The sequence below is a fragment of the Pimephales promelas genome, chromosome 10 (assembly GCF_988280905.1).
Source record: "Pimephales promelas chromosome 10, fPimPro1.hap1.1, whole genome shotgun sequence".
NCBI classification, from domain to species: domain Eukaryota; kingdom Metazoa; phylum Chordata; class Actinopteri; order Cypriniformes; family Leuciscidae; genus Pimephales; species Pimephales promelas.
Window position 1 is genome coordinate 35,673,571 of NC_142778.1, and position 15,475 is coordinate 35,689,045.

The 15,475-nt window shown below is 37.8% G+C and overlaps 1 protein-coding gene across 3 annotated transcripts in view; it reads right to left on the reverse strand.

Moving 5' to 3' along the window:
- The window catches only part of kcnab1a (potassium voltage-gated channel subfamily A regulatory beta subunit 1a), a 121,356-nt gene that overhangs the window by 90,242 nt on the left and 15,639 nt on the right, over positions 1–15,475 (reverse strand). Inside the window, exon 1 of one of the 3 annotated variants that reach the window (XM_039683799.2) lies at positions 8,044–8,485. The exons of the other annotated variants lie outside the window; for them this stretch is intronic. Within the exon in view, the coding sequence (XP_039539733.2) occupies positions 8,044–8,279 (236 nt within the window). The 5' untranslated portion in view covers positions 8,280–8,485. Of the gene's footprint in view, positions 1–8,043; positions 8,486–15,475 lie in introns of those variants that run through there. 3 annotated transcript variants of the gene reach the window in all.

Consider the following 15,475-nt stretch of genomic DNA (forward strand, 5'->3'; position numbering starts at 1 on the left):
TACTGGTCATAACCGACATTTTCCCTCCTCCACGCAACGGCGTTGCGAACCACACCCACTCATTAACATATAATTTGCATACAGGTTGTCTTTGAAAATGAAAACGAAAATCAAAACTGTGAAATAAAAGAGGAAATAAAATGATTAAAATTTAAAACTAAACTTTACATTTGAATTTGATTTCTGTCACTATTATAGCGTGAATGTTAATAAAAAAGCTTTGTGAAAACTGTATTTGCAGTTTCTTTTCACTTTTGCCTTTTCATTTTAATATTGGCAGTCTTGTCTCGAGATTGTAGTGAAAATGAAACGTGAAATCACCAATTGCATTTTATTTTTCAATTTGACAGGGATGATGCACTATCACCATGAAAATGAAAATGAAATCATTTAATTTCATTATCAATTTTGTCACATATTCTGCGTACCATTTTCTGTAATGAAATGGTTAAACTTGTTTTATTTTTAATTTTTATTGTTTAATTTATTTATTTAATTTCGGCAGAAAATGCCTTCCATATGAATCAGTATCAAATCAAAATTGTGTTATACATTTGTGTTATAGCTGCTGTAAAAAAAAAGTCTGTTAAATTTACGGGAAAACTCCGGCAGCTGTGGTTACCAGAGTTTTCCTTTTAAAAGTACGGTAGCAAAATTTTAGGTTTTACAGACGTTAATTTTACAGCAATAAACCATAATTCATCATTTGATATAATGTTAATTTACTGACATTTTGAAGTATTAATATCTGTTTCGCTCAATTGCAATACACCGACAACCATCAATCACAGCAGTAATGAGAGTCAAATGATCAATCAAAGCTCATCATTATCAGCTCTTCCACAAGAAAGTTGATACTACTATATAGAAGCTGCACAGTGTCATTCACACAAACATTAAACACCATCATGGTAACATGTTGAAATTTAAAAATATTAAATAAGAATTAATTTAACAACATTAAATGTAACATAAAACCCTAATGAACATAACTGATAAGAAAAAAACTAAAGAAAATTATGAATAAACAGTTAAAATACATTAAATGTGAAGTGTCACGGGAATTGTGGGAAAGTCAATTTAAATTTTTTCACTGTAAATTATACAATGACTTCTTTTTCACTTCCAACAACTGTAAATTTAACAAAAAATACATTAAATGTACCATTTTATATATATATATATATATATATATCACAGTTATTTACCATATATAGTAAGGAAACTTTCTGTTAACCAATTAACAGTTTGTTAATTGTAGCATCACTGTAGCATTTTTACAGTCTGTTACTGTTAAAATCACGATCATTTTTTACAGTGATATATACATTACAAAATTATTAAGGACAACTTTATAGATGTATATTCTTAGCATAAGTATAATTTTACTCTATTTGTAAAAGCTACTAAATATTCACTACATATTACTTTAATGTTTAAACATACTATAAAGCTTTCTCATGCAGTATACAGAGGAAGACATTAAGCTACATTCAAATCCGACTTCCTATTACATTTTTAGAGTGGAATAAGCACTGCCGCAGTCATTAAATATTCTTGGATATCTCTGAAACTCATTAGGGATGACATTATGTTGGCTTGCCTTACAGTTTTAAAATCAGTTCCCTTAAATGGTGCCTTTAAACACTGCCAGTTAAGTAATTGTCAGTGCAGCGAGGCAGAGACAGGCGTTTCTTAAAACAACCTGTGGCTCTGTTTGCTGGAGCGCCCCAACATGTAAACTTCTGGCCGGACCAATGGCATGAGTTTGGCCGTGACAATGGAAGATGTGAGGGGAGGGTTTGGATTAATTTTACAATTCAGTTTGGAGCTGCTAGAGCCGCATAGATTGCAGACCTCACCTTTTAAGGCCACTTCATAAAACACCCCCTATCTAAAACACATAATATTTCATCAGCAATTAAGCACTTTGATTTGTATTGTTTGAACGTAGTGGGACTGATATCGCTCTTTGTGTGCATCTCAATCCGTGAATCAGTATATCGTGAACATGGACTCAGGCACTGGTAAGAAAAGCAATGTTTACTGCCCTACATAATGGGACACTGATAACTATTTCCAGCATCAAAATCAAAATGAATGTGATTTATGAATATGTTAACCATACTGTTATCTATAAGCTAGTGTGCTTCAAAATAAGATTGATTTATTTTTTGTAAATAAGATTTGTGTGATAAAAATGCACAAGTTCTTGTATGATAGTGATACACATTCTCCTTTTTTTTTTGCCAAATAAACAAAAAGCATGTCAATGTCTTCTCTCTTGCTGTATCTAAATCTCACCTAGCTTTCCTCTGAGATAGTCCCAAAATGTGCTTAAAGCCAAAGAGTCAAATTCAGGTTGTGCATGATTGCATGAATATCATTTTTTTTTTCATACTGTATCCTAAAGTGTGGATAATTAAGCTATATATCACATGCTGAAGTATATTTCTGGAGTGTTAAAGATTAAAAGAAAAAAAAAAAACAAGAACCGTACAGAACCGAAAACCGTGACCCTAAAACCGTGATACAAACCGAACCGTCGGTTTCGTGAACCGTGCCACCCCTAGTCGCTATTTGTACTCGTTGTGAATACGCAGGCCACAAGAAGTAATTACGTGGGTTTGTTTATTTTTTTAATCACTTTTACTCAGGACATGCTAGCTGGCAACAAAGGAATCCATTCATTGTGCTAAGCTAAGCTAGCGCCGACCCTATCAAACTAAAACAATGCATGCACTGAGACAAAAATGCATTTGCACACATTTCTAAATGTAGGAAAGAATGTGAATAAGCCATATTTCAAAAAACGGTGGAGTTTTCCTTTAAGTGTTTGAATAGCTACAAAACAGATAATGAAGCCTAGTGGGCTACAACTAGACTCCCATAGTTTACAGCATTAGTTAAGAGATTTGATTTCCTTGAGAAAATTTGCCATTTATTGTAACTGATATCCAAAATAATCAATATTGAATCGAAATCAAATTGTGAAATTTGTGTCAATACCCAGCCCTAAGTGTAAATATGCTTTCCATTGGGGCGAATAAAACGAAGATGTCATTAAGGATGTACAAGCCGGTATCCAACCAGATGGAACTGGATAATACTGTGAATGTTCTGATCCAATCTGACTTCTGACCTGTGGTGCTGCCTGAATCATAATCACACACTGTTTGTTCGTTGGCCAGAGGAGAACTGAGCCACTGAGTCTGGTTTCTCTTTTTCTCCATTCTGTCCCTGATGAAGTTTTGGTTCCTTGCCACAGCTGCCTTGGCTTTCGGCTCGCTTAGTTGGGGACGTTTAATTATTCAACAACATTATTGATCTGCCTTACTTCAGGTGGACGATGACGCAATTTTCTTCTAGAAACAAAATTCTTGTATTATTTTCATGTTATCACTGTGAAGCTTTTCTACAATCTGTATTGTGAAAAGCGCTATATAAATAATGGTGACTTGACTATTATTTCAAAACTGAGCCAACTGAATCCACTTTTTCAGAACAGTAACAGTTCTCAATGAACTTGGAATGTAGTGTCAGTTTACGACGTATGCGGTCATGACGTATGCGGCCGACAAATACAACCATCCCTTCAGTGGGCCTTTAAGATGGCCGACTCTCTGATCAGTCAGTGCCTTGAATACTGAACTAGGGACCTGATTGAGACGCACCCCATGACCCCGCCTCTCCCTTCAGGCCCGTAGGAGACTCCGTGTCACAGGTTTGTCCCTTATCTAATTGCAAGGGCAATTAAGTATTTAATGAGGACACTCAGCGATAGTCCTCAATCATTCATCAGCTTTCCAAGATGAATAAATTATCAGTGACTGGCACTTTCGTGGTGATTTCGAAACTGGCCCATTTAACATAGTTTGTCTTGATGCCATGGTGAAGGATCGCGCAAGACCAAGAAGAAATTAAACCTATTGAGAGAGGTGATATGTGGCCATTTCTCTGGTTTCTGTATGCGTGTACACACAAGGACAAACACAGTGATCTCCAAACTCTTAAAGTGAGAGAATAAGCCAAAGCATCGAGAACATTGGGAAGTAAAACAACTGAGAGTGGGTGTATTTGGTAGGGCCGTTTTCTTGAACCGGACAAGTTTACTTTATTTAGTGACTGTAGTAAAACTCGAAAAACAATATCCCACCATAAACGTCTTCTAGACTCAGACTGACCTGTCAGAACTATAAATCAAGCCGAAACCTTGATTATACCCCAATGCCATAATTAAACAAACTGATGACAGAAAATAGATCAAATAGATTATGCCCCAAAGTTATTTCCAGTCAATATTATGCAATGCATTCCCTGAACTGACAAACAGATATTAATCACCAGCATTAACCTACTTGTCCATAAAAGTGTATAACACCACCACGCTGGCCCATAAATGTACAAAATGTAGTAGATGTTGTGGTTATGTCCTATAAAAGTTTTCCCGCAGGCCTCTGGACGTAAATCACTGCACTTGGCAGCCGCGAGAGATTGTAAATGCTTCATTTTCTGTTCGTGTTGTGGATCTGAGATGCCTGGAAGTGCACTGTGACCTCCCTGTGGAACTGTTTCCAGCCATCGACGTGCAACTTTGACAGTGTAACGGGATGAGGTCATTGGACTTATCGGGTTTGAGGTCGGCCGTTAACAACAAGTCACTGACTGACAGGCCATGATGTTCTCGTGGCCTGAATGAAACCCTTGTTTAAGCAAGTCACAAATTGGGACATGGCCCTGTCTATTCATTTATGCAGATTTAAGAAATTCAATTCAAACGTATAATTGAATGCAGCTCTTCTATGATTTATTCATTTCTGAATTAATGCAACGCTGAAAATATTAAAAAATAATTCTAAGTAAAAAGTGTCAGGGAGATTAAACTATCCTGAAGATAAGCATTCAATTAAAAAAAATGTTTGACAGCTTGTTAAAATTAATGTTATTGAAAATGTTATGTTTTACTTGTTGGTTACACCTAAATAAATCTAAATGTTTCTATGAAACCAACATGAATAAAAATTGGCAAATTTGGGCAAAAAGATTTTTCCTTTTCTTTATAATGGACACTCTTATATATCATATGGTGCAACTCCTAAAAAAAAGTAATATGTCTGTATTAATAATAGGGCTGTGCAAAGATTATTTGCAATTAATCGCATCCAAAATAAAAGTGTTTACATAATATATTTGTGTGTGCTGTGTATAATTATTTGGTATATATACACACATGCATTTATATATTTAAAAAAATGTGTTATTCATATACAAAATATTTATATATAATATAGATAATGTATATATATATATATATATATATACACACAGTATTTACGTGCAAATAGTTCTATTATGCAAACACAAACTTTTATTTTGGACATGATTTTTGCAATTAATCTTTGCACAGCCCTAATTAATAATAAATGGTATTCATGTAAATAATAAATAAATAATAATAATAATTAATGTGCACACTGAGATGTATTGAAGGTGTAAGGAATTTTTGTTTGGTATTAACTTTTACTTACACCACAACACTTTAAATGTAAAAAATAATGTAATACAAAGAGTACATTCAAAGAATGTGGAGACTCTTATGGACACTCTTATATGTCCATGCTTACTTGTGTGTCGAGAAAGCTGAAAGAGAGAGAGTTATGATAAATGACCTTCATGCGGCTCAAAAGAGTGCAATAGACCGTTTAAAGTCCAGTCCAATACACTGTGGCTGAACCAATACGCCCTCAGGCCCTGTTAAGACACCATATGTTATGTGAAAGTAGAGCAGCCCTGTTATGTCAGAGTCTTCCTCGACAGCGACTCGGACCATATGTCCACTTCCAACCTACAGCACCAACTTGAAGCCCAATACAAACCAACATGTTTCATCATTTGTCTGTCCGAAACACGTGTGACAAAACTGTCTCATGATGTCACTGGTTTTCCAGCATTGAGACCCATGGGGAACTCTTAACCCCAGAGAGGACGGCCAAAACCATCAATCAAACCCCTATTAGATGAATAGACTAATAAAAGCGAGTGTAAATCCTTTGTAATTGGCCATCCAAGTCAGCCAGGAACATTTCGACATCTGACAACAAGCTGAAATTTACACATTACAAAAAACAGTTGGCCAAGCAGATCATGGAAATTGAGGGGGGAAAAGGGACATTTGTATTGTATCATGCCGCACGATTCCTTGAGCAGGCGCTAAAATGATCTACAGACATGTTTGTAGTTTTCTGAGCAATTGACCTACGGCTAAGCCACGCCCTCAAACGTGATGAGCCAATCACAGTGCGCAGCTAACCCAAAACACTCGGACATTCTCTGCTTCCACATTGAAATGCACTGCAGTAGTCAGTTTTCATTCGTCATTTTAAGTTTAAAATGGTCAAACGGTGTGCATGAGGTACATATAACTCCGACACTAGGTTTCCGAGAGGCTGGGCGACGGTTTGTGTTTTTTACCCTTTCCAAAACCACATCTCAACCGAGATAAGTGTCTGCTCTGGATTAAGTTACGCACAACACCAACTAAACGTGGATAAATTAAACAAGGATGTCTACATCTGTTCTAAGTTAAATCAACGACGTATTTGAACGTTATCTTTAAAATCTCTAACGTAACGTTAGGCTAACATTAGAAAACGCTAACGTTAGCTTCTAGCTGCGCTGTAGTGTACATGTCACTTAGCTTCATTAACGTATCTGTAAACAACCGAGATAACAAACGTTAACAATGTTGTGCTAAATGATTCATGTAAATACTGTAACACCAAACGGTGATGGCAGTGATATGCAGTTTATCGCGTTTACACTGTGACATCGACCTTCTCGACAATAAAATTATTAATATAACCCTCCAATGCATAGTTAAGGCCCTTTAGGTGACTCCGAGATGATATATAATCTTTCTGTCTTCAAACATCACCAATTGCCTCCTGTGAAATGTCTCCTACTGTGACCCGAATGTTGACGGTGTGTCCGAATAAGTGGAGGGGGCATGGCTTAGCCATAGGTCAATAGCTTGTTTTCACAGGACGTCACGCCACTGCGTTGCCATGGCGCGAACAGCAGATGGAGGGCAGGAAGTGATTTTCTACATTAGGAAGCACTGTAACACACTCAAAATGCCTATGTTTGGCGTCGTTTATGGTTGCTCAAATCGATCAAACCATGAGGAGTTTTTATCATGTGCCCAAAGTTGTCGAAAATACAAGAAATTGACAGAAAAACACCGGGAAAAATGCCTTGCAAACCTACGTCTGCGGTCAGGAGGAGCCGAATGGGAAAATGCCTGTGTGTGTGTGTGTGTGCAGTGATCACTTCGTCAAATGTGAGTTAATACATTATTTATGTGGCTTATAATTACATTATTCAGGTGTTTAAATACACTTAATGTGGCTGTTTGTGTAACGTACCAGTTTCCGAACTTTGTAAAGTCAAAGTATGTCTGTAAGACGAGTTAGTTGCTGATATCTATAGGCAAATCTCTCAATTCAGTTGAAAATCGGTCCTCTTCATAACGTAAGGATCACGTCCAACATATGTTTCGATTTTCTGTTTATATACGTCTCTTGTAATAGCGTCTAAAGTAGTACAGTACGGATTTTCCTCCATCTCGTCCATTATAGTAACGGTCTCCTAGGATGAATCGCATCTTTGGATTAGCTGAATGAATGAGTACAAATCATCAGAGCTTTTGACTCGGGGCAATCAGTGTTCCTGATTTCCCTGTGGGAGCATCTAAAAAAAATGGTAATGAGCAAAAATGAGAACAATGTCTAGTATCTGGCAACGTCACTCAGAAGAGAACAATATAAAACCGCATGTGGGCGAATCAGCACGTCACAGGAGTTTAAAAAGACACTTTCCTCCCACTCTCAGCACTTCTTTGTTTTTTGATAAGTTCATTTAATGACAACCATCAAAGAGATGAATTCAAAAGGCAAGTAACAACAAGTAAACTGAAATCCAAACCCTATAGAATGGATTTGGTGTGTATGTGAAGGACTCTTTTTCGCTTTACTGTGTGTGTACCTGTAGGCCATGCCAGTCCTGGCTCGGACCGAATCCTGTAATGAGAGTGTGTGTGCGTTGAGGAACTCCTCCAGATGTTTTATCTCCACCTGAGAGTTTGAACGCAGGCACACGAGCGGAGGATAAAGTTTTCCTCCAGCGTTCGGCTTCCCACAGCGACTCTGACCCCTCTCCTTCTGCAAACCCTTCTGCTTTGGAGTGGGGATATCAGGACAAGTGGCTTTATACAAGTACATCTCTCTCAGTCACGTCTTCGGGTAACAAACGGCTCCTCTTTCTTCAGCACTTATCCCAAAAAACAACCTGGATGTCTTCTTCAGTCAAGTTTCCCCACAATCCCGTAAATATCCTCTGATTGAATGTCTTGACTGCAGTCGCTCGACTCTTGGTTTCACTCTCTGATGGGAATCTGGGACATTTTCCCTGCCTGTAACTCTCTCTCTCTCTCTCTCTGCTCTCCCACCCTTTCCATCTCTGTCGCTCCACCTCCCTCTTTTATCCCCTACTTTCTTCCTGGATACAGTAAACTGTAGTCTACAGTCGACCTCTGACACCCGACTAGTGCTGGAACTTCAACTTTGACATCTCATTCCCACAATCCTCAGGAACAGACATGACTTTCTTTCCCATATATCAGCATGCTTGATCATCCCAGGCAGAATTCCATGGAGACGAGCCAACAAACACACACAGTAATCCATACACTGACACACTTTGACGAAGTCATACACATATCACAGAAGCATTGATGGATAGCTGTGTGCATTCAGGGTTGGAGGCGGTTGCTCATCTACAGAGGTGTAGTTGTCAGTTATGCTTTTGTTTGTTTATTTTTAGGAGACAGACGGAGTCCTATAAATAACCCGGATGAATTTTCACACTCGCAGGACTTTCCCAAGAGCGCAGAGTTCATGACTGAGAACAGATAACTTGCTCTCTGCATAAACCCAGAGCACGATTAATCCTTGATCACACGGAATATATTTTTGTATTTCACCTGAACCGTCATGATAGGACGTCATGGTTCGGTGAATATTAATGTCAACCTGACAATGCCCAATGCCATTGGATCAGAGCGCTGTCAATCACTGCTTTAACCCTCTGGGGTTCTTCGGGTCAATAATGACCCGAAGCGTTTAAATAAAAACATGTTAAAAATCGTAGCTTCATCGGAAAGGTCTGAAACTTGGTGACTTTAATGGTACTTGGTATATGAACACCCAAAAAAAAAAAATTGGGGACAGGATTTGAAAAGTCTAAGTGGTCGTAAAAAAAAAAAAAATTCACACTCAGGACCTTCGGGTCAAAAATGACCCACATAGGAAATGAATGGGAAATTGGCAAAAATGTGAAAATACTGAGTTTTTTTGTGCGTACAATCTACAAATCAGCAACGATCTTGAAAAAAAGCACACAACAGTAAAGGGGTGTATCTATAAAACATCAAGAGTGCAAAACAGACACATCCACACACACACAAACACACCTTTATACACACACACCAAACAAAATCAGATTTTACATGCGTTTTGCATTTTTAAAAAGCTCAGTTTTTCCACGAGATGGCATCCATCTAATTTCAAAAATTTCTTTTATGAGGCCTAGGCTTGACTCCAAAATGAAATACAGCTTTAAAAAAAAAATATATATATATTTTTTTTTTTAAATATTGTTTTCTATCATATTCAATTGGGGAAAATTTGGTCATAATTATTGCATTAATACTAATTATAATTTTTTGTATTTTTGAAATTCTCAAAACACCAAAAAAGAAAAGAAAAAATAAGCAAAAAAAAATTATGATTTTCTTTTTTAAATATGAATCCCGCCCTTTTGACCCGAAGTTCCCGAGTGTGACTGTTAAACGAAGAACCCCAGAGGGTTAATATGCGAGTTGAATGAATCAGATTTCTCATGCCACAGCCACTAGAAGACAGCGGGTTGCTCACGTCACCTCTACGTCGTCAAGCTGAGTCTGCGCGTCAGGATCGGAAGTGCTATAAAAAATTTTAAAAAAAAAAACGCCAAAAACGGGCTTCACTTGTCTCAATGGAGATCCAATGAGATGGCTCTGTCCACTTCTTATACTGTCTATGGCTCACACACCCCGTTTCCTTGGCTAAAATCGCAATTTTTCTTTTCATGATTTACAAATAGTTGGAAACATTTGAGATATTGTAAGTAACTTTTAAAGAAAGTGAGTCACTATAAATGTTAATTGGTAAGCTATTTCCAGACATCCCATCTACTCCATCTCAAGTGTTTCTAGGTCACTGAAATACAAACAAAAGATTAAAATAATGTATAGTCGGTATTATTAAAAGTAGTCGGGATTATGTAATCAGATTCCAAAAATTAAGATTACATTCCATTTTAATATAGTGCGTGCGTTCAATTTAAGTGTAACCCTTTTGTCCCATAAATTTAGAATCATGACTTGTTCATGACAATTTTTTTTTCAGATTTAACGCACAAATTTTGCATAAGTGCAGTTAATGAAATCCACTGTTTCTTAAAATGTACTTTAAAAAGAATGTTTACTTGAGATAAGTGCATCATCCACTTAATTTTAAAAAAAACATATTTTAAAGCAAGGCTATAATAACTGTGTCATTAGACTTGGCAGATCCATCTCCCCTATCGAAGTTTAATTTTCTCACTGCAACCACTTTAATATCCTTAATTGCCTTTTATTGATTTTTCCCTGCAGGTTTCAAAACTTAAGAATCAGTAACAAAATGTCTCCTGAAGAATTAAGGCTCAATAACACAAAACATAATTCATCATTTCACCCAAATCTGGAAAACCAAATAATTGGTGAATAAATAAATTTATATTACAAAGAAAATCATGGACATGACCAAAAAAAAAGTAATTAACTAATGCATTATACCACGTCAAAGTCTTATTTTGTTGCATATGTGCACTTTCATAAACACACCCGGAAAAGAAAAACATATTGAAATATAGCTGCAAGCAGCCATTACCGGGGCCAAGCGCAAGAAGCGGCAACATATGCCAAAATGGCAAGGAGTGGCAGACCAACTGCAGCAAGGAGCAATTAAGGGCATTTTGAGAGAATTTTGGGCAAATGGCTAAGAAAATCACATAAACATTAACTTATAAGATGATTTAATGGGTTATCACTTTCGAACAATAGGTGGCGCAGTTACAAAATAGATGTGATGTGGTCAGAGTGAGGTGACAATGACACATGCAAAGTTTGGTGTCAAAATGTGAAGGCATTGCAGAGATAAAGCCTAAATAGTAATTTTGGCAGCATGCCTAAAGTTTGATGCTGTGGTATACGAAAACGGTTTTGTCTATCATCGTGCAATTCATAACTTTTAGTCGGCACGGTCTGGAGATGATACGATTCAATTTTCGTGAAAATCGGACAAACGGTCTAGGAGGAGTTCGAAAAAGAAGGTTTTTCAAAGAAATAAAGATAGCGGACAGGAAGTTTTGCTGATTATGGAAAACCTGATATCTATGTTTTCAGCATAACCCAAGGAATCTATTAAGATCAGTTTCATTGCAATAGGCAAATTTATTCAAAAGTTATTAGCGTTCTCAGAAATGAATTATAACTTTTGACCAACAGGTGGCGCTGTCTCAAAATCTTTTGAGTACCTTCAGGGCATGCTGCTTATGGCACACACTGAGTTTCGTAATGTTAGACCAATGCATTTGTTTAGTATAGCATTGTATTTCACAAAACTGTATTGAAGTCAATGGGAATTTCACGTTTTTTTTTCTATTATAGCGCAACCAAGAGGCTCAGTCCCACAATTTTTTTTATGTGTCCTCAGAGTGACCCCATACATATGTGTGTCAATTTTGGTGCAAATATCTCAATTTACTTCCGAGTTATAAACATTTATATGTAAAAACACGTAAAAAATGACTGACACATGACTTTGTTTGAATTTTACTACCCCTTACTATCAATATTTTCGCATTTGGGCATTAGCGTATAGTTAACAAGCTATGATTCCGTGTTTCTGGCGGTGGTTTCGTCTCGATCGGAACAGCGGTTTTGAAGATATCGCCAAGTGTTTTTTTCGCGCTAAATCGCTACGCTACACCAACCGTAACACGAAACCCAGCATGTTTAGTATCGTTGGACTCGGCAACGATTCAGGAACTCAAAAAGATGACTCCCGTGAAAATAAGTGTACCACACCCAAAGTTATAAGCGTTTGAAAAAAACAATTCACCACTAGGTGGCGCTGTTTCGAAACTTCTCAGGCTTCTTCAGGGCATCGTCCTGATGACCCATACCGAGTTTCGTAACAATTCGTTCATGCGTTCAAAAAATACAGCATTTTAGCACATAATTCAAAATGGCCGACAGCCAAAATGGCCGATCTGGGAAAATTGCATATCAGTCGACTCGGCATGATGCCCTGAATCTAACGAGATGAAGTTTATGATTTTTGGACAAACCGTTCAGAAGTTACGAGCAAAAATAGCCATTTTTCATATCTCCGGACCACTAGGTGGCGCTGCGCCGAAACGCTGCATGTAGCCTCAGGTCATGCTTGTGATAACATGTACCAAGTTTGGTCTGAATAGGATTAAGCGTTGCGGAGATACAGCCTCACGTCTGTTTTTGCAAGCGCTACGTAAAATTAGTTTGCGCGTTTATCGAAAACGGTTCTTCGAATCATCTTGAATTCCATAACTTTTTGTCAGCACTGCCTGGAGATGATCCGGTGCGATTTTGGTGAAAATCGGACAAACCGTCTAGGACGAGTTCGCAAAAGTAGGTTTTTTGGAAAATTCAAAATGGCGGCCGTTTTTTTATGACGGAAAATGACGTCATAGGGTGCGATCGAATCGGCATGAGCTCAGGAACAAGAAGAAAAAAGAATTTTGTTGATAGGCCTTACGGTTCAAAAGTTATTAGCATAATAAAAGTGCAACTTTGGACAGTTGGTGGCGCTAGAGGGAATGAGTTAGAGACACCAAAATTGGTGTATTTAAAGTTGGGACTGTCCTCTATCAGAATGTCAAACTAAAACAACTTTCCCGCAAACCGGTCTATGGGCTGTCATAGACGCCCAGTCGGAAGAAGAATAATAATAATAAATATAGCTGCAAGCAGCCATTACCGGGGCCAAGCGCAATAAGCGGCAACATATGCCAAAATGGCAAGGAGTGGCAGACCAACTGCAGCAAGGAGCAATTAAGGGCATTTTGAGAGAACTTTGGGCAAATGGCTAAGAAAATCACATAAACATTAACTTATAAGATGATTTAATGGGTTATCACTTTCGAACAATAGGTGGCGCAGTTACGAAATAGATGTGATGTGGTCAGAGTGAGGTGACAATGACACATGCACAGCTTGGTGTCAAAATGTGAAGGCATTGCAGAGATAAAGCCTAAATAGTAATTTTGGCAGCATGCCTAAACTTTGATGTTGTGTTATACGAAAACGGTTTCGTCTATCATCGTGCAATTCATAACTTTTAGTCGGCACGGTCTGGAGATGATACCATTCAATTTTCGTGAAAATCGGACAAACAGTCTAGGAGGAGTTCGAAAAAGAAGGTTTTTCAAAGAAATAAAGATGGCGGACAGGAAGTTTTGCTGATTATGCAAAACCTGATATCTATGTATTCAGCATAACCCAAGGAATCTATTAAGATCAGTTTCATTGCAATAGGCAAATTTATTCAAAAGTTATTAGCGTTCTCAGAAATGAATTATAACTTTTGACCAACAGGTGGCGCTGTCTCAAAATCTTTTGAGTACCTTCAGGGCATGCTGCTTATGGCACACACTGAGTTTCGTAATGTTAGACCAAAGCATTTGTTTAGTATAGCATTGTATTTCACAAAACTGTATTGAAGTCAATGGGAATTTCACGTTTTGTTCTATTATAGCGCCACCAAGAGGCTCAGTCCCACAATTTTTTTTATGTGTCCTCAGAGTGACCACATACATATGTGTGTCAATTTTGGTGAAAATATCTCAATTCGCTTCCGAGTTATAAACATTTATATGAAAAAACACGTAAAAAATGACTGACACATGACTTTGTTTGAATTTTACTACCCCTTACTATCAATATTTTCGCATTTGGGCATTGGCGTATAGTTAACAAGCTATGATTCCGTGTTTCTGGCGGTGGTTTCGTCTCGATCGGAACAGCGGTTTTGAAGATATTGCCAAGTGTTTTTTTCGCGCTAAATCGCTACGCTACGCCATCCGTGAGACGAAACCCGACATATTTTGTATCGTTGGACTCGGCAACGATTCAGGACCTCAAAAATATAACTCCCGTGAAAATAAGTGTACCACACCCAAAGTTATAAGCGTTTGAAAAAAAAAATTCACCACTAGGTGGCGCTGTTTCGAAACTTCTCAGGCTCCTTCAGGGCATCGTACTGATGACCCATACCGAGTTTCGTAACAATTCGTTCATGCGTTCAAAAAATACAGCATTTTAGCACATAATTCAAAATGGCCGACAGCCAAAATGGCCGATCTGGGAAAATTGGATATCGGTCGACTCGGCATGACGCCCTGAATCTAACGAGACCAAGTTTTTGATTTTTGGAGAAACCGTTCAGAAGTTATGAGCGAAAATAGCCATTTTTCATATCTCCGGACCACTAGGTGGCGCTGCGCCGAAACGCTGCATGTAGCCTCAGGTCATGCTTGTGATTACATGTACCAAGTTTGGTCTGAATAGGATGAAGCGTTGCGGAGATAAAGCCTTACGTCTGTTTTTGCAAGCGTTACGTAAAATTAGTTTGTGCGTTTATCAAAAACGGTTATTCGAATTATCTTGAATTCCATAACTTTTTGTCAGCACTGCCTGGAGATGATCCGGTGCGATTTTGGTGAAAATCGGACAAACGGTCTAGGACGAGTTCGCAAAAGTACGTTTTTTAGAAAATTCAAAATGGCGGCCATGTTTTTATGACGGAAAATGACGTCATAGGGTGCGATCGAATCGGCATGAGCTCAGGAATAAGAGGAAAAAAGAATTTTGTTGATAGGTCTTACGGTTCAAAAGTTATTAGCATAATAAAAGTGAAACTTTGGACAGTTGGTGGCGCTAGAGGGAATGAGTTAGAGACACCAAAATTGGTGTATTTAAAGTTGGGACTGTCCTCTATCAGAATGTCAAACCAAAACAACTTTCCCGCAAACCGGTCTATGGGCTGCCATAGACGCCCAGTCGGAAGAAGAATAATAATAATAAGAACCGGCACAGATACAATAGGTGCCTCCGCACCTTCGGTGCTTGGCCCCTAATAATAATAATAATAATAAGAACCGGCACAGATACAATAGGTGCCTCCGCACCTTCGGTGCTTGGCCCCTAATAAATTCAATAATGAATAATGGCAACAAAAAAAAGTGAGCTAGGTATTTGGCCTCATGTTTCAAAATAATATATACACTACAATTT